The 21,002-nt window shown below is 34.2% G+C and overlaps 1 protein-coding gene across 1 annotated transcript; it reads right to left on the bottom strand.

Moving 5' to 3' along the window:
* Nucleotides 1–380: 380 nt before the first annotated feature.
* Nucleotides 381–19,451, bottom strand: LOC126858812 (tumor necrosis factor receptor superfamily member wengen). The gene is made up of 7 exons (XM_050609410.1): nt 19,377–19,451; nt 18,061–18,207; nt 16,931–17,114; nt 9,755–10,204; nt 9,071–9,254; nt 5,270–5,398; nt 381–2,049 (listed from the first exon to the last, which is right to left on the bottom strand). Exons 4-7 carry the CDS (start codon nt 10,199–10,201, stop codon nt 1,856–1,858), a joined length of 954 nt encoding a protein of 317 aa, XP_050465367.1. The 5' UTR covers nt 10,202–10,204; nt 16,931–17,114; nt 18,061–18,207; nt 19,377–19,451; the 3' UTR covers nt 381–1,855.
* Between the last annotated feature and the right edge of the window lie 1,551 nt (nt 19,452–21,002).

The raw sequence follows: 21,002 nt of genomic DNA on the forward strand, positions 1-21,002 counted from the left end.
ATAATCCAATAAGATCATTTGAATTTTTTTTTATAAATTTGGATTTTATGTATTTATTAACAAAAATATCGAGAGTATTCGAGTTATTCAAAATTATTTAAAATAAAGAATTCTTTTTGAATTAAGCTTAAGTGAAAAAATAATGAAGGATAATTTATCTTATAGAATTTTAATTCCCAATTAGAATATAGAACTTTATTGTAGATATAATATTTATAAAGTTTGTAAAAAATGATGGTATTTCGCTTATGATATTTTAAGGAAAAGATGATTCTAATCTAATCAAAATCTGATATTCTCAATCATCGAAAATTCCGAGAATTCTTTATATATATATATTTATATTACATACACAACATAAACTGTTTTGAACGATTGATTTCAAAAGAGAGAAATCAATTGTTTCTACGAGACGAAAGAGATTCTTCCCGTTGAATGTATTTTTTAATGTATTATTTAATGAAAGTTTTATTTTATTGCTGTTATCATGTGTGTATGGATACAGAAGCTCTTTATATTACAATATTTGTCGTGTTAAAGCTATTAGAGAAAGAGTAAAAGATAAAAAAATAAATAGAGTCCTCCGGATACGTATCGCTTGTAACTCGAATTACGCTCGAGTTTCAGGATACGATAGGAGGTCGCGACGTCTTTTTGCAATAATTTGCCAGAAACAGAAAAAACGAAGGAGAGAGAGAAAAAAAAAATGAAAAAAGTTTCGAACCTAATAGAACGCAACAGCGAACAAATTCCGTTTTTATTCGTCAAATTGTCGCACTATCTTGTACAAAGGAAAATTCCGGCTTCTTGCACCAACGATATACCTATATTATATAACATATGTAGAGAGATAGATAACTAATTATTTCATTGCTGACTTCCTTAATTCATCATTCTCCGGATAATGTAAGCACGTCCAGATTGTATACAGCACCATTAACAATATATATATTATAAATTACGAATTAATTAAATTTAGAGCAGAAAAAATTTATTTCCGAAAAATTAAATTATAATGAATCAATCGCATTTGAATTAAATAAAAATATCTTAATGAATTCGATATATCCGTTACGACGAAGAATGATCTTGATAAAGATTTTTTTTTTTAAACTAAGAATAGATAATATATTTAGAAAATTAATTAATCGATATTGATTATTTGTAATTATAATCAACGATTGTTAATCAATGATACTTTTACTTTCAATTTTAATTACCAGCTATGACATACATATATAGAAATGAAAAATTTAGTTAACCACGAATTAACTAAATTTTAAACGTTGGTGCAACCGGTTCAAAATATGAGTATTCGGTTGCCTGATTGTAACAATAAATTACGTTACATTGCACTTAACAATATCTTATAAAATATTCAGTAAAATTCAGTACAGTTCAAATTCTATTGCTCTCGTTCCTTCGTATTAATATCGTTGGCGAATAAAGTGTACGAGCGACAAAATCTCATTCGACGAAATTATTTCTAATTTTGACAATTCTTTTTCTACTACTTTTAAACTACAAATTATATATATTCCTTCATAGAAATTATATTAAATACACATTTTCTAATTTTTTTGCGATTTTATCTCAATATGGAAACATCTGAAATATATTTTTATGAGTTTATATTTATAAGCAAAAGCGCTACAGATGTATAAAAAATATTAATCCTTCCCTTACATCGAGAATTTACGGAATCTACGCATGCCGTTGTCAATTTCAACTTGTACGGTTTACTCATTTAATGCGAATTTAATTATAATAATCGCGCTAATAGAACGTAGCGCAACGTACACACAAGCGAGTCTAAAGAGTCTCAAATCTCAGTCCGGTTGAATAGACGATTGTGTCAATCGGTGCCCTGATTCGTCTTGTGACTGAGAATGGTTTCGATGTTGCGCTGAATCCGCGCGATCCGCGATCGCTTACTCCTCGTTGGCGTCATCGTGCTCCCCTCCTCAATGTACAAGTTGCCGGTCGCCGCCTCCGGCCAGCCAGTCGCCACCGCTGTCGTCGCCACCACCGGAGTCTCTCGTTTCCGGTCTGCAAGCAGAGTAAATGAATCTTCATACCGGCTTCATCGGTCAAGCGAGCGAAGGGAGAAGAGAGGCTCGTTTCGGATCGCAGTATCGTCAACGATTTGCACTATGAGATTCTATCTAGGAGGATAGAAGCGTTTCAATCGAACAGAAATAATCTGCGCTTTTCTCTTGTCTCGCGACTTTGTTCCATTTAAGTTGATTAAGTCGAGACGCGGAGAGATTTAGAAATAAAAAAAGAAAAATCGTTGCAAATTAATTAATTCCCTGAGGCGGCGTATAAAAATTGTTGCATAAAAATTATGATAAATAATACGACAAACAAGCAGCGAAGAAAACAACAAAATGTCAATTAAATTTTATCGAGAAATGAAACGCGTCGCGTCCTCGAGGAACGCGTATTTCGGGAGCACCGTGTACATCGCGTTACGCTTCCGGTATATATAGCCAGCCGGTCCACATATAAATACAAGTTCCGAAGCGTGGGAGCGCAATGAAATATTCCAACGGGGAAAAGATCCCGCGTCTCGCTTTCCGGCCGAGAGGCACGGCGTATATTGACGCGCTGCGCGGCTAAAATTGGCGACGGATTGATTTTCGGGCTCACGCTCCCGTCAAAGCGTCAAAGCTCGAAACTGCAACAACGGTAGATTCGCGGCGTTCTTGCAATGAGCAAAAACCAAGCAAATCTTTACGAGCTCGTAATACTACTCTCTCGGGTCTCGATCTCATCGAATTACAAAGCGACAAAATCGCGCAGTATTATTTCGCGGTAAAGTTTAAGATAAAGAACTCGTGTAAAGATGATAAGATGCGATTTTAATTTCTCGATCCGGTTGCACTCCTCGTGTATAGAAATCTTAACATATACGTTAGCGTTATATGACCTGTGTAAGGATACAAAAGTAAACGATATTGACAATTGCAAAATAGAAGACATTAAAAATGATGGAAGAAATAAATATACATAATAGATAAAAAACTGAAAAATCTCCTACACAATTAAAACAATAAAAAGAATATTGATCGAATTAGTTTAATTCCTCTCTAACTTTTACAATTGATTTTTTGACAACCACACATTTGGTTTATTAAATTCTTCTCTCCTTTATAATTTGTATAATATTAATATAAAATAAGCTTAGTTTAACTTTTCGATAGAAAAGCGAATAATTTTATTTGAACATTTTAATATCATAATTTACTATTCTGTAAAATATTGAACCGTACGTTTCTGTAAGGAGCACCTACTGACGATGAGTACGACATGCGCATGCGCGCGCTAAAGTTAGAGCACGCCGCGCGGATGAATGAAAGCAGATAAACGTCCGAACAATCGCGTCATTTTGTTTTCGCGCGCGAATAAATAATTCCCGCGGGAGAGTGTAGCGAGCGAGTCTCGTCTCGTCTGTTTTAAGATCCGTCTACTCTACAAAAACAGCTATTACATCCTAAAATATCATCGGCGTGATTCGGCCGCGCTCGAAAATCTGCACTCTGACGTAACGCACGTGGCGATTCGCGAGATGCGGTGAAACGTGGTGAAAGATCTGAGAGTCAATTTTAACAATATTCAAAAATCACTGCGAAAAAATACGAAAACATTTTAATATTTCCAATCAATTTCTTATTGTATACGATCTTAATATAAATTACAAAATTTGTAAATGTAGAAAAAAACTGTCATTAAAATAAAACTACAAATTTTGTGATACATTTGGGATCGAAAAATTAAATATTAAAATTAATTGACAGATATTAATATTATTTTGAAAAAAAAATTTATCTTTACACTTTATAGATATATAAATATATTATCTATATAAGTATAATATAAAAAGACAATTCTCTGCGAGAGTCGGTTGATTCCCTATGATTAATATTTATAAAATGATTCCAATAACTTTAAATTTATGCATAAATGTTCAATGAGTTGTTACTACAGAGTCATCTAAAATGATATTATTAATCATATGTTGAGTAATTTTGTAGCAAAAATAAAATAAAAGATACGAAATATATAAGTATATAAACCTTGAAAAAAACGAATCAGCAGAACGAGATTTTAAAGATGATAATGTAAAGATCAAAGTAAGATATTTGTGTTAATGATAGTAAATTGTTATTAAGTCTAGCGTGTGGAGAGTGCGTGCATACATATTCTTCTAAGCCCCTAAACCCGCATGTAGCAAAAATGTGGAACGTGGTATTACGTATTATGCAAATATAGCGGAAATAAACGAGTAAAGGAACAATCTGCTGAATGAAAGTTCAATAATGAGCTACGTGCTGTGTATGTGTGTCAATGGGACCTCTTGCGCGCGCGCGTTTCTTGATACTGGTCGTATATGTGGTCGTATATGTCGACACACGCACAAAAAGCTCTATAAAGCGACAGATACATCTGAAATATTAATCTCATCTCGATTTAATTCGACTCTAATTCGAAATCGCAATTAAAATATTAAAGCATCATGTCGCCGATTCGCGTCGGCTAACGATACTTAAGCGACATGCCAAAAAATACTTCCGGTAGCCGACAGCCAAACGGTACTTCACGGTCACCCCGTGTGAAACGACGTACGCACTTACGTGTGAAGCTCATTCAAGTGCGGTACGAGTTAAGCGAATTTATTTGTGTGTGTTTGCGCGACCTCCCTCGCATTCGTCCGTTTGTCGTCCGCGCTCTCTTGCCCTCCCTCCCTCCTCCCTCCCCCCCCCGCCACACCTCATCGTTTCGGCGCACAAAATGATCATTGCGAACGTGCACGCAACTACATTTTATACAGTCGCGCGCGACGGATGTGTTAATTGATAAAAACGACGCGTAATACATAACCACGCGAGCCTCGATTTTATCATTGCGTTATCAATGTTAAGCAATAATGCAACCAATATATTTCTCGGTGTTTGAATATTTTTTACGCAATTCACACGCATGATGCTGATTTTTTGATGAAATAACAATTTCGAGCGGACGGATTACTCAGAATATTCGAGAAAAATTAATTATATAAATTATTATTTTTAAATTGACTAAAATTCGTTATTCTCTGAAGATAAAAAATGTTTAAATAAAATATTTTATTAATAATTAAAATACGTAATGATGACTAATCGTAAGATATGATCGCATGTACCATCGAATGTGCGATCTTCTCTCTAGACGTTAATCATATGGAAAAAGCGATGACCAACTTTAAAATGTTGTCTAATATGCTTACCTAAAAGTTTCTCGAGATATTGACATCTGGTTTCGGGATCACCTGGATTCATCGGCGCCCCTGCAACCAACTCGGCCAGCTCTGCCTTCACCATCAGGTTCAATCTGGCTGAGATCTCTTCGAGACCCGCTGCAACAAAAATTTCACCAATAACTAATCATTATTCCACGTTAAAAAGAGTTTCGCAGATTTTATCGTTGAGATATCCTTCGAAATGTTTTGTATCGCAAATATTATTACATTGTAAATATTTTTTAATTCGTTTTATACATCTAAAAATCTGAGACTTATACATAAAAATGTAAATTTATACATGTTAAACATTTTAATTTCGCCACCATTTTATTTTTATTCTGCATTCTCGCTTATGCTTTTAAAATATTAAAAGTGTGTGAAATGGGCATTTATTAATTGCAATGGAAAATTTTATGTTAATTGCTGACAAACAATTTTTTACATTTTTTACATTTTACATTTTAGAATTGACAAGATTGTAAGTCATATATTTTCGTAAAGATATATCTGGCAAGAGACATTAGAAATGAAACTAATTATAAGAATAAATTATAATATAATTGCATATTAATAGAGAGAAAGAGAAAGTGAATCTATCATTCAAAATTATTGTTGTGTGATTACAAGAACGAAAACATAAAATCTTTTCTTTTTTGAAAATATAGATACTAATCATTTAAATTATTTCGCTTTGAACTTACTATTCTCTCTCTCTCTCTCTCTCTCTCTCTCTCTCTCTCTCTCTCTCTCTCTTTCTTGCTCTTTCTCGCATTTATATAAAATCCTTTGAGACGACAGTGCTATAAAGAAGCATCCGCAACGCGTATCGCATTGAGTGCAACCGATGTAGAATGTGGAATGCGTGGTGAATGTCTGTGGAATGCGGCTTGATTTTCTCCGGAGCCCCATAGTATGTACAGTCGGTTCCCCTAATGGCTCCCGGTTCGAGCCAGTATCCCCATAAGTCCTCGTTTCCCTCCCACCCTTCTGACGTTCTTAATCAGAAGCACCGGGTGGGCCGATCGTCATCCACAATCAAACGGTACTGATTACATACGCGCATACCAAGCGTCCGTTTCACATTCATGATTATCAATTATGTTTATTTTATATAAAAACGTTGATGTTGTTCTCCTTTTCATTTTAACAACATGCATTAACAGGAATAAAAATCGAATAGCTATAAATAAATGAATAAATAAATAAAAAAATATATATAAAATCAAGCTAAAAAATTATCCAAAGAATAAAATCTTGTTACTTATTTGCAGTTTTAAAATATGATTTGCGTCTAAAATTTCTTCACTTTTAATTAGGAAGAACTGAAGGGAATGATTTTTCGGGAATGATAACGAGCTTTGATAATACGGGTTTCCGGCGATAATACGATAATACTTGGCACTAAGTTGCAACACATGCAATCCAGATAAACTATGTGAAATGTAACAGCAACTACATCTGCTTTTTATATTAAAAATCGGGATAAATCGCGCTCGCGGACAAACACGGCCTCATACACGCGCTGCGTATAATTAGTATTAATTAACTATATACATAATTCGCGATGCGATAAATATTAATGAATTACAATTGCAATAAAATTAAACGGATTTCGCGTGCAACACGCTCGAGATGGCCTTGAGGTGCTTTTATATGAGGGAATTTCCTCGAAACGCAAAACAACGATATTTCGATATAAAGTATGTATAAGTATATTTTATATTTATATATAAAAATATTTCTCTACGATAACCACCGTACATGTTTTTTTTCTCGTGATTATTTCTCCTTCATTTCAATTATTCGATTTCCTCATGTAACATGCGATTTTATAAAGTGCAAATTTTGAGTTTCGCTGTAGCAACGATACTTTCAAACACATAAATTTGTGTAAAGTCGTCAAGTTGTCAATTGTAAGATGCATTTTAATTTACATATAAATAGTCTCTTCTGGATCTTAATCATAATGGTTCATAAATACAGAATGAAGAAAGTAATAATTTCTCTTATAATTAGTCTTTATTTAATTTTGTGCGCGTTTTACTGAGATTGTATATTAACGACACTTAATTATTGAGATATTTAATAATATTGAAAATTGAAAAGAATATAAAAATAAGTGGTAACTAAATCCGAGAGATTTATATAGATAGAAGTTTCTAAAAACAATTTTTAATAACGCGTATATGTGTATGTATTCCGTAAGACTCATTTAAAATAATGTGTAACTTATTACATGTTTTATTAACAAATATTTTTTGCTATCGTTGCGGCGTGCTTTTCGCTGAAAGCGTAGATTTAAAAGGCGATACGCGCCGGACGAACGAGGGGTTTCATTCATACAGCGTTCATTAACGAAACGTGGCTGAATCGGTTCCCACAAACGTGCGGCGCGATACGTCAACTGACAGAAAGATATATATATATATATATATATATATATATATATATATATATATATATATATGAGAGAGAGAGAGAGAGAGAGAGAGAGAGAGAAGCTTAACCGAGGGGGAGTGTTCCAGTGAGGAGTTCTGCGTACTCTGTTCGTTATGCAAATGTAGATAGTAACGTTCGTGTACACACGTGCAATGGCATACCGTCGAGTGCTTATAAGAGTGTTACGCGATTTCGATTCATCCCTTACGGCGCGATACGTGTACGGATTATATATAAAGTGAAAGAGACGCGGATATGTGCGTATACACACATGGGACATTCTCTCTCGAGGCACCATAAATTTAAAAACTTTCACAAATTTAATTAAAAACTCATCAGATTTAATTAAAAGAAAATTTAAGCGCGCTGTTAAGTAAATTACTCCGTCAAAAATAAATTTTATAAATTACATACATTTCCAAAAAGTATCTATATTTAAAAGTATACAAATTTCGAATTACGTAATCTTCAAATCATTTTTATTTTCTAAAAAACGAGATCTTTAACGAACAGAACCGCTTGTAAGTTAAAGATTCTATTAGATTAGCTGATATATATATATATATATATATATATATATATATATATATATATCGCCAAAAAAATATACAAAAAAATTTAATCTTGAAATTTAATCTCGTTATCGCCGTTATCGTCGTTAATTTAAAACGAGCTTTTGTAGAGTCCACACATTGTTGTGTTATCGTTAATTGGCTCGTATTAGAACAAAATTGTTAGTTTATTTCGGAGCGTAACAAACGCGGAACGAGGTACGCCACAGAACGCACGTTGCGTTGGACGTTGAAGACGTCATATCCGGGCGCGGTAGGTCGAGCCAAGGTGAGGAGCGACCGTGATCGGCCCTCTAATGAAGAAAATCCCGTCGTGCATTTTAAGGAATTTTGTCTTCCTCCCTCTCTTTCTCTCTCTCTCTTTTTCTTTCTTTCCTTCTTTCTCGTCGGCTTGTACATATATACATGCACTTATATTCTTGCCGCTGACAACATCTCGAACGCGGCACCCTTTATCTCGCAAAATACGAATCTTATTTCTCTTTCTCCCTTCCTCCCGAGTATCGTGGACGCATAGTGATTGGCGTACCGACGATGTTTATTTCCGGTTACGTAGCGCAATACTGATCAAAAATTATTACAAAATGGAATAGTCGATCAATGACATAACATCAGGAGCGAATAAATTTCGAAAGCTCGTACTTGTCAGAATTCTCCCAGAGCGATTCTTAAGAATTCGAAAGACTTTTCGAAAGCGCGACTCTCTCACATATTCTTATAATCAAAATTATATTATTGTGGATTTTTTCCTCTCAATCGAATTTTCATAATTTACCTGGCTCAAAATTTTTCTTCATTCGCCGCCATTGCCTCGCATAGACGAGAGCCGAGCATCCCGCTACTAGGAAGAACATTATGCAGGCGCAAACCGCGAGGACCAAGGCGCCGGTCTGCCAATCCCACGGTAATTGATCGGCCTCGGTAGCCGATTTTCTCCTCTCCCGAGGATCGTGTGCCGTCTGCGTCATAAGACCAATGCATTATGCGGACTTAATTTTGTCTCTTTTTAATACTATCAGTTTTTCCTCTTTTCTTCTCTCGCACGCATATGCGTGCTAAAAGATACAACGCTATTAAAGATTAGTTTCGAAACGCAATGACTGCGAAATACAAGCGATTCTTTAGCAACGCGATTCTATACCGTGTAGCAAACGGCGAAAGCTAGCTTTCACCGACGCAAAATACACACTGATTCTACACTCATATTCATAAGAGACATATATTTCTTTCAATGATTTTAATAATTGTTAGATGACCAATGACAGTTTGATAATTTAATTAAAATTAATATTTATCAAAATAAAAGATTAATTTCTCACATTATATTATAATATCGTATCATTTTATGTAGAATTAAATTAATTTATTGTAAAATTTAACTGTAAATTTATATCATTTTGAAACTATTCCGCAACAGAGTTGTCATTTTTTTCTAAATATCTATCCAATTTCAAATTACCTTGGAGTCTCGCGAGGCGGAGTAGACCGGCTTCTCGTCGCCCGAGCCTTCATCGTCATCTCGATCTTGGTCAAGATTACCGGCTTCCATCGAGGAAACCCGTTCTCTCGTCTCGAGGAGTCGCCAGAACTTGGCGATGAAGGCCTCCTCGCCGGCCTCCGACGGCCACTTGGGCGTCGCGGAGGTGTAGTCGAGCTCGAGCGAGCCGCAGATCGCATCTTTATGCACTGTGCACGGGCTGAGGGTGAAATCGGGGGCACATCGGGTGCACGGCCAGCAGGAGGTGTGTTCGGTCGACCAGAACTCCAGGCCGGGCTTGCAGACCGGATGCTGCGGCTGCGGCTGCTGGGCGCCGGATGTCGCGCCGCCGGCGGCGAAGGACTCGCACAGACCGACGAATATCGACACCAGGGTCAATAGCAACCCAGGACAAGATTCCCTCGGCATTACCTGCAATTATGGAACAAGTTAAAGATACAGTTCTGATTTATCTCTTATCGGCGATTTCGATCATTGGTACAAATAAAAAAATTTCTTTCGACGTGTTGAATCGATACTTGTATCTCCATGTAGAAACTGATTTATGAATCGATTTAATTGAATATTCTGAATTAACTTAATTTAAATTTAAAAATCAATTAATTTTATTCAATTATATCTAATCATTGTTATATATGTTATAAATTGCATGATAAGCATTTATCGTATGAGAAGAATTGATCTAAATAAGAATAAAAATATGATGAAATTACGAAATTTTTTTTGTCTTGAGATGCTTTATCCTAAAAATTGAGGAAAGTTTTATAGAGAGAAAAATTTTCACAATATTCTTTTTCGCTCTCTCTCTCTCTCTCTCTCTCTCTCTCTCTCTCTCTCTCTGTCTCTCTTTTACGAAACGACAACTTGGTTTCGCCCGATTATAAACGTTACGGAGTGACCAGGACGTCGATCGCGGTCGATCGGCGTAATTCAAGCGTATAAAGTCGCTCTTTAAGCTGCAAAAGCGCTCAGACCGTTTCCACTTCCGGCTCGTACGCAATGTAATTACATCCGCAGTTGAATCGCGATCCATCTACGTCATAGAGCTCGCGACCGTCTGTACGCCTTCGTTTCCGCGCACCAGCGAACGAGCACATATTGTGCAATGTGTAAATGCACAATGTGTGCGGAAAAATCTTTTGCAGTCTACTTACAGAAATAATGATACCAAAAAAATCTATTTTCCAGCAGTGGAGTTCCAACTATAACGCATTTTTTTCTCACAAAGTAAATCTGCTTCAATTCTTCTTTATAATCTTTATATATTTGTAAATTTTTCTATTTCTCAACTTTTCTTCTTACTCTAATATCACATTTATCTAAATATATATATATATATATATATATATATATATATATATATGCGTGTAAAATCGTGCCTGATTGTGATTGTTTTTCTTGCGGTTCAATTTTTCTCTTCTGCTTTCCTTATATGTGATATTTTTATTATATTAACTAGTTTTATATTATATATAGATATGAAAAAAGACAGTAATACTGACAAACTGTCTTTTTAATAAAAAAGAAACAGTTATACAATCTACGCGCGAATTTCATATAATCTGTGATGAATATTGCGAACTGCATATACCTATCCACAAATAGCGCGATGAAATCAATTTCTTAAATTACCACGCTGAGATTGTTACATCGAGTGGCGAATATTGGCAGTGTCAAATTTCGGTTGTGCGATGAATTTTAACTGTGCGTTCTACGACAAATGCCTCTATTTTTATCGTATTTATTAAAGAGTCAAGCATACTAGAGACGAGTTGATACGGGACGAAATGAGTGAGACAATCGAGAGATCAAATTCTTTTAAAGTTCAATTGCTAACGATAAGTATAGGTTGAATAAGATATCTCTCAAGGAGCAGAATTGATTTGTGTGCCGATGCCGTTACATTACAAATTTGTCTATATATGCGTGTACAGAGGCTTGGAGAAAGATCATTTCATATTTGAAATCGATGGCAAATATCGATGGCTTGTTTGTGTTTGATCGTTTTTGATCTCACGTTTAACTCACTTTTATCGAAGACATTACGCTCCATGATATTACTTTGATATTGAATTCAGTAATAAGTTTCTATTATCTAAAATAATCGTTAAAATTCGACTTTCTCGCAAGGTCCGTAATATATTATTTACTAGCGAATTGTTACTATGACATCATCGTAAGAAAACGAGTATTTTATTATCGGAATATCTAAATTCTTATAAATAAAAATATGAATAAAAATAATATGACTTAAGCACTTAAGTACTTATAATATGACTACGAGCATTTCATTAACAATTTGTTTACATTACATTGAGAGACGCAACTTGATCCGCGTTAACAAATTTATCTTGAAAAACACGGTGATTATACAAAATAATAAAGCGTAGAATTTATTATTATTAGAATTATTAAAATTTATATTATTTTTAATAAAAAGCGAGGCACAAATTTTCAGATAATTAATTTTAATTAATTAATTAATACTTAATTTTTAGAATACTTTTTCAGAAGATTAATTAAAGCCACGGCAAATCTAATATATGTATACATTGTTCTTGCGACTCATTTCCGAGATGAAAAATATATATACATCCATTGCAGGAGGATGCGCCAACTTTTTCGTTATCAAACGGTAATCTGGCGGCGGAGATATTTTTTCGCGCGATTCGTACAGAAAGGCGAGCGTTGTTCGGACGAAGAGAGAAAGAGAAGGCAAAGAAAAAAACCAGCGAGCACACGCAGTGTACAATATATGTTGTTTGCGCATATAATGTATAAGAGACTTCTGTATATGTGCGTGGAGTTTCTCCTCGCCCACTTGAAATTGTCTGCGCACACGCGTGTCATATTTCTCTCGAGGACGCACGCAATCACGCGATCAAAATGCAACACCTCGATCCGCTCGCGCTTGCTCGCTCGTTGCAAATGCAATCTTCCGCCGCCTCGCCGAGTTCATCTCTTCGTGATTAGGATGCCAATTGCTCGCTTGAAAAACGATTACGGACACGAGCTGTGTCGCTGTGTCGCTGTAAGACATAACGCGATTCCATTGCTCTCGCTCGTTGCGTACGGAAAATCCTCCAGAAACGGATCTGCATCTGTATTTATATGAATCATAATACAATAGGAACGTATAGAAGTGAAGAAAATTTTTATGGAAAAAAAAATCCGTTGCATACCGTGGAATGTTTTTGTTCAATGTGTATAATGCGGCATATAATTTTTGGAAACAATATTCAAATAGATAAAAATATATTTTACATTTGATATGTTTATATCATATTAAATATATTTCGGTAAATATATTTTTTATGTTATATTATACATATTGCACAGTATATTGTATATTTCTGTACTCTGATACGCATATGTGTACAGAAACAGTAATACAGAAACAGTAGAAAGAAAAAAGAAATTAGAAATAACAAAGCTCGTATGGTATTAGTTTTGCAACGCACTCATTTATAATTAATCGTTTATTAAACGATACTCTCGCAACTGTCTCATCGTTGTCGACAAATGGCTCTCTTAACACACGGCCACACATGTGCGCCTCTCTAATAATAGTAACTAAAAAACTGCTCTGACTCCGGGGAATAAAGGCCTAAACCGGTTTACGTTCTTCTCAACATTACGTCTTATAGATTTAGACGCGATGTTCTGTGCAGGAAACGAGTTACGATCGACTTTAATCCCAAGAAAATAAATTTCTTTCCATTGTCTTTTCTCGATTTAATCATAATCAAGGTAATTGTGTCATAGCAAGAATTTTTTCATCGTGTCATTTCTCTCATGATAACAGTTGTAAAAATTAAAAGCAATGTTTGTTTCATTAAAAAATGCCATAAAGAGATTAAGAAAATAACAACATAGATTATGTCGAGCATAATATATTGATTCAAGAGATTGATTATATTAATTATATCATTTATGTCGATTAGTTCGAAAACAAAAAATGACATGACATGAAAAATGAAATGACGTCACATTTACTTCAATATTATCAATTAATCCGATGAGAAATTTTTCAGAGATACTTCCCTCGGCTTTTCTTCGAATTTAATTCATAATTCATAATCGCGAAATAAATAGAGCTTCAATGCCACGTAGCTATAGATTTATTCGCAGGAAGTGCGAAATCCGCGAACAGTGTTTTACGAGTAACGTCTGCCGAAGCGAAAGAATGCCGACGCTTGATATGGTCGCACGTGTTCGCTTAATGACGCTAATAAGACAGCTCTTTCCCTCCTCGGAAAGCGTGCAAATAGTTTTTTTTTTAAGCGAATTACGTGGCAAACGAGACAAACAACAGCGGCCAACTGTAGATGCGCATAAAAAATCAAATTAAAGAGACTATGACCGATGAGAAAATCTTGCGAATCGTGAACGCCAACGTGATAAATAATCTTGTATGTTGTCTTACTAATCGAGATTCTTTTCGCAAGATGATGTCGTCGCCATGCATCGTACATCATGCATCGCGTGCTTGGAATATCCAGATTTTCGTCGCGTACGATTATAGAAATATTTTTAACGTTATTTTTCCCATGTTTTCGCGTAAAACATGGGAAAGGCAGTCCCATGTTTTAGCCCCGAGCGAAAGGGTTCCGCATTGATCCGTCCTAGACAGCATACAATATTTATGATAAATATTCATAAATACTTTTATTATTTATTTTGAAATATTATATAAATGTTTTATTCATACTTTATATACATTAAAAGAAGAAATCATAAAAATTTTATTTGATATATTATTAAGATATAAACTAAATAGTTTATGTAATATTTATGATAAGTAAAAATAAATATTTATAGTAATAAATATTTTTCAATATTTTTATAAGTATTTTTGATATTTATGATAAATTTTTATATGATTTGTTAAATCTAAGATCACAAAAATATTTATAAAGTATTTAAAAAAAAAATATTTATAAAATATTCAAATAATTATTGTAAATATTCCGTTGTTATAAAATTCTTTTTTTTTCATATCTACGATAAAGAGTTCTATAGATTAGAGATGAATTGGTTGTACTAACTTGGGTTTGTAATAACGGGAAATAAATAGATCAATGATAAACATTCTCACGGAAAAGATCAAATAATGACGTAACACGGAAGATAGAAATCGATCGACAAATATCATGGTGAAAGGAGCAAATAAATTTTTCGTAAATTTTACTCTAAGAAAAAGGGATAAGTTATCGTTAATCAATTATGAGAGAAATGCTGAAACGTTACGAACGATTGAGTACTTTTGAGTTCCACGTTATTCATATACCTGCCGCGGGCCGAATATCCTCTCCCGATCGGAACGGAGCGTTCGTGTACGGGTTTATCTACGATCTTCTTCGTTGGCGATGAACGATGAGAGGAGGCACGACTCGAAGGCGCTTTCGAAGAACTTATTGACGTGACCGCAGTGACACGAGGACGTGGCTCGCACAACGCGGGAAACCTAAATACTTCGCGGACACACGTCCGTGATGATGGCGACAAAAGGCCGTTACACGATCGTGCCGACTAAAGAATAAACGTACAAGAAGTAGATTTTGTTTCAATTATACACGATTAATTTAAGGAAAACAGACTTGCACTGTTAATTATGATTTTAATAAATTTTAGCAAAATAAAATATTTATTAAATATGTATCTAAATTTTTCTATAGTTATATGTACATGAAAAAAGTCAAAATAATAAACAAGTTATATGTATTATATTTCAAATTATATAAAAAATAAGAAAATTTTTAGAGATTTAATATTAAAAATATTGTACAAATTAATTTATATATAACAAATAAAATTTGATATAAGATCAATATGATAACATACTATATGATATAATATATACTTCTTTTTATATAACATCTATCATTAAATATCTCTAGATTAGATAGAAAATGCATTTTGGATCACTTATATCGGTATCTTTCGAGAACAGAACATCAGTCTAATCTTATCAGAATTAAACCATATTAGTCTGATCGAGTAATCTGTTATCAGAATTACGTTGTTAGACTCAAGTAACTTCATAAATTAAAAAAATAATTGTTATTAGTGTTCAACGGTAAAAGTTTAAAATAGATGAAATACAAATGTACGAGATGATAAAGAGAGAGAGAGAGAGAGAGAGAGAGAGAGAGAGAGAGAGAGAGAGAGAGAGCGGGGACGAAGAAGGAAGACAGCAATCGTCTATCCTTTGCTTTTCCATGAGAAGGCGCCGGGAGTACGCTGTTTATTTCCAGGCGAGATCTTCAATAAACATCGAAAAAAAATAGCTCCACTTTAACGCGAGGATCCCGGCCACGTGTTTTATATACCGGCGCCGATCGAAAACGCGTAACGGATACGCGCCCGATGATGATAATAGGGTTCTCGCGCGCGCGAGCGGCTTCTCTCGACGGGATAGATTTCGGGAAATCGATCGATCGTTCGTTTCGAGATTTCTCGCAATAAACTCGCCGGCGAATTTCTGTCTTGCGTCGAATGCAAACTCGAATCGTGAGTTTTAGCACGCGATGTTTCATTCAGTGTCACACCTGTTTTATTAGCCACGCATTGATGTCTCGCTCGCGAACTTGGTACATGAATCGACATTATTTATCACGCGTCTGTGTTCTGAACAATATCATGTTAGAAAATTCTTTAATTTTTTTTCCCGATTTAAAGTTTGGGTAGTATTACATATATGATATATTTAAATAAATTAGAAAAAATAATTATATAGAAAAAACAAGAACGGAGAAAAAAAGAGTAGCCAAGTTAGCTGAATAAATCATATAATAATAGTTATCTTGAAATAATAGTAAAACACAATGTATCATATAATAAAATCATTTTTTAAAAGAGAATGAGAGAGAAAGTAAGATCTTTGAAAATTCTTCGATTAGTATATGCGTCCGTATGTTTGTTGTCGATTCAATTTTTTCGTATATTATAATAAAGATATCATATTTCTCATAACATGGAAAATTATAAAAAAATAAAGCAGCTTAGATATATCCAATATATTACGATATAGCTTCTCTTAGCGCTATCACCGACGCCGAAAGTATTCACAATTTGTCGAATCGTTCAAATTAGATCAACATCATCAACCGCACGCTAGCACGGCAGAATACTCACGATGCCTTCGATGGAGCAGTATCTGTCATGATGTAATGATGTCCGAGGCGATGCAGCCGAGAATGAAGAGAAGAGAAAGGGCGCGTCGTTGCAGCCCCGAGTGACAATCTTCAGCGGGTCGCCACTATGTCGCACAGAATATCAAGGGAGAGAGGGGAGAGATGATCTCCTTTCTCTTTTAGCACTGAACAATAATCGGTAAATCGATAAAATCGATAAATAAATAAAATATCGATAAAAAATAAAAAAGAGGAGAAATAAAAAAAAAATAAAAAATGCCTCAGCGTCGCGACGCTGTCACGCTGTCATTCTACGCGATGGCGAATGACAACAATGAGAGAGGGAACACTGAATGTGAGACATCCGAAGAGATTCTTGGCGATACGCGAGAAACATCCGTACCATCGCGCGGTCGCGATGAGACTAGTCGAGACTCCGTCGAGTTTATACTGATTTCCGCCCACGACCTAGTCGCAATGAGTCAGACAGACGGACGGATGGACGGACGGGAACGAAAGAGCGGTTCGTTCATACGCATATATGTGGAGAGAGAGAGAGAGAGAGAGAGAGAGAGAGAGAGAGAGAGATGCGGAACGAGAAAGAAATAGAGAAAAATAAAGAGTTAGAGAGAGAAAAAGAAAATGATAGAGAAGGTGAAGAGAAGAATATCGAGACACACAGGAACGTTTTATTGCCTAGGCCCGCAATCTATTAGCGCCCTCGTGATTTATTATGTGACCGAGAGAACTCTGAGAAGAAATAATTTATAAGAATGGCATATGTAATCCCTTATAGATTGTATCGAAATAAAAATTAATGTTTTTTTTTTAAATGTTACGTTGTTAAACATAAAAAAAAATATTAAATTTCTCTAAACAGATATTTTAAATATTAATAATATTAATAAATCAATTTTTAAAAGACACAGACATAAAATATAAGCAAAAATTGCACAATTTTATTAAAGCTGGAGGAATTTCAAGGATATTTAAAACTAAATATAATATATAACATAAAAAAGTATGAATCAACAGAGAAAGGAAAAGAAGACGGAAAATTCAAGGGAACTAGAAGTTGGACGAGTTCTGTATTCTTATGTCTCTTGTATTATAAGAACGATCTTTTCTTACCTGCGATGTGATTAACCCCGCGGAGATAATAACCTGGACTGCTCCAGGCGCTCTTCTGTAGTCCGGTTCCTCTACATTCCACAGTGGTATTAACCCTAGAACCGGACTGGACCACCGGATGCTGCGCTTGGTTGGCTCTTCGATTATCTGCAGTACAAACGAAGAATGAAGATGGAGTTCGACGATATTAATGCAAATTCGACAAATTTCGTTTGAATATTTTTTATACGAAAAAAGAAAAGCACGTAATAACTGGAAAAATTTATATTGATTCCGATAGATATATATTTTTAAAAATATTGTTACAACGCGATTGCATTGAAATCATATATATGATATGAGTGTTAATAGATGCATAGATTATTACGCATATCAAGAATACACATGTTGATTAATTTCCAATTTAAAAATTATGTTTATCTTCACATAATAGTTTCACACAAAAAATATCATCAGCAATTATGCTAGAAAACAAGAAGAAAAAGATGGATGAAAAAGAGACAAAAGTACATCATTATATCTTTTTTCAATTAAAAAATCCTAAACAGTCTTATATATTTAAGCATTAACAAAAATTAATTCAAACAATATTATGCTATTTATCCTGTCAATTTTTTAATTTAGTAAAATCGAAAGTTTCCAAAGATTTATAAATCAATCAATATTCTCTCTTTCTCTGACAATGAGTGAAAAACCATTTTCGTTAGTCAGAGTTACATCTCTCGCAATCCATTTCTTTTACTTATTGTTAGTAAAATATTAATTGCACTGCAGAGATAAGAAATCAGGAAGCCATCTCTGTTAGATATTATTAGAGCGATATATGCGACTTAATTATATTAAGAGGTATATTAATCATCCGGAGTATCCGCGTATCCCATGATCTCATTACGACTTTATTGCATTCCTCGGTTAATTATCGTCGCTGCACGTGGGTAAGCACGTGGCGCGCCTAATCTGCCCAGTGAATCTGCCGAGTTGTTGAAGGCACAACCGAATTGTATAAATAATTGGCCGACGCGATGTACCGCGATCTACCATTTCGGGGGAGGAAAAAGAGAAAGGGATCTCACGAGCTCGTTACCAACGCCCCGGTGCGATCGCGCGATACCGGAGCCTTATAGGTGTAAATTTATTCTTATAATCCTATATCTGAAGAGTGTAGGCGTAATATATCGTTTCATTCACGACCAGCGTTCTCGACTCGCCGCCTGCCGAGCGTTACGAATCAGGAAACGGAATTAGGGAAACGGAAGGAAATGGGAGGAGAAACGAGAGACTAGTTAACGGTGACGAAGAAGTATAACTATACGTACATTATCCACAGAAGTCTGTCTAACAGTGGCGATAATGGATCAATCGCAGGAGAATTAGATGCAAAAAGTAAACTCCTGTAATTTAAAAAAAAAGATTAGATACAATTCAATAAATATATAATTTTTTTTCTTATTTCAGTTAATCTAAATTTAATATGCTTTCTTTTCTAATGTAAGATCCTAATTATAGCTTCATACATATATTACAAGCTTTCAAAAATAAATTTTTTGTTAGTTTTAAAAAATTTCTTTTTCAAAGTGATGTGTGAAACTATAATTAGGATTCACATACACATATACACATTAATACTAATGATATTTTAATTCGTTAGTGTATTTAAAAAATACATATAAAATTTAAATTTTAATAAATTATTAAATTATTATATTAATTAATATAATATATAATTTAATTTAACATATGTCATTAGAATCCCTAATATTTATTTCCGTCACTTTTAATATTACTTAGCCATGTATACAAAAATTTATACGTATAATTACATGTATCTTTGATTAATTTAATATTATTCTGACAAAGTAAGTTCGAGCACACAATTTTAAAAAAAAATATAAATTGGTACTTGTCGAATCCGGTGGTGAGTTTGTCGGCGGGCTCACACCAGAACACATCTCCTCGCTTCCTGTTTTTTCTTATGGGATATCCCAAAGTACATGTGTGACGTATCTAACGCGTGAGCTTGACATGCGTTCGCTGCGTTTGGTAGACAGGTCTGTCGTCGACATGAGAGAGAGAGAGAGAGAGAGAGAGAGAGAGAAAAATATTACGTGCTTTTCCACTATTTTTCTCCCTCTTTCTTTTTCTTTCTTTTGATGCGCTTCCGGTCTCCTCTTCTTACATTATTACTCCAAATATTGTATGTAGGAGATTGCATTGTATCGGCACTAACTGAAATGAAATGTAAATATAGAATATACAATAAACAAACATAGTATAACAAATTTAAATTTATAATATTATTTGGAATATACGGTGTGCCAATAATTTATAATATAACTATTGCTTTACTTTAGTATTTTTCTGCTTAATTTAAATTACACATAAAACTCTTTCATATATATATAGTTTGAATAATTTTTAGTTATCATTAAACTTTGTTAAATTAATGGAAATTATTTAGATCATCCGTATCTTTAATAAACAGTGTAAATACATGTGATTATTAAATGATTGCCAAAGTAGTTTTATCACAGAAACTTTTTTATATATTATATCTAGATTGCTAACACGATATAATGACATGTGAAACAAAGACAGTCATTTACTATTAGTTAGTGTTCTTTAATATTAATATCTCATCGGTACCCTGGATAAATTTTCGTAACAAATAGGTCCGATGAGCTCGAAAATAATAAAAAATTGATGACATTAGCGGCCGTTTTGACTGCATTGAAGATAATCACAATATATCACGTTAAATCCCGTAAAACCATTGGTGTTTAATCTCGTCGATGATTGTTTTACATTTCAAAATTTGGAAGAAAAAATGAGCAGAATGATACACGTATTGACTGTAGACGCCATCTTTCTTATTCAAAAACTCTCGATTGGCGGCAATCGGTTTGTTCATATTTAATTTTCATCGATTACTACCTTATCAATTA

This window comes from Cataglyphis hispanica, chromosome 2, assembly GCF_021464435.1.
Source record: "Cataglyphis hispanica isolate Lineage 1 chromosome 2, ULB_Chis1_1.0, whole genome shotgun sequence".
NCBI lineage: Eukaryota > Metazoa > Arthropoda > Insecta > Hymenoptera > Formicidae > Cataglyphis > Cataglyphis hispanica.

Coding starts and splice junctions, on each gene's coding strand:
- LOC126858812 (XM_050609410.1), bottom strand. CDS start 10,201: ATGCCGAGGGAATCTTGTCCTGGGTTGCTATTGACCCTGGTGTCGATA. Junction 5,399..9,070: donor GAAGAAAAATTTTGAGCCAG/GTAAATTATGAA, acceptor TTTTTGTTGCAG/CGGGTCTCGAAGAGATCTCA. Junction 2,050..5,269: donor ATATCTCGAGAAACTTTTAG/GTAAGCATATTA, acceptor CTCTGCTTGCAG/ACCGGAAACGAGAGACTCCG.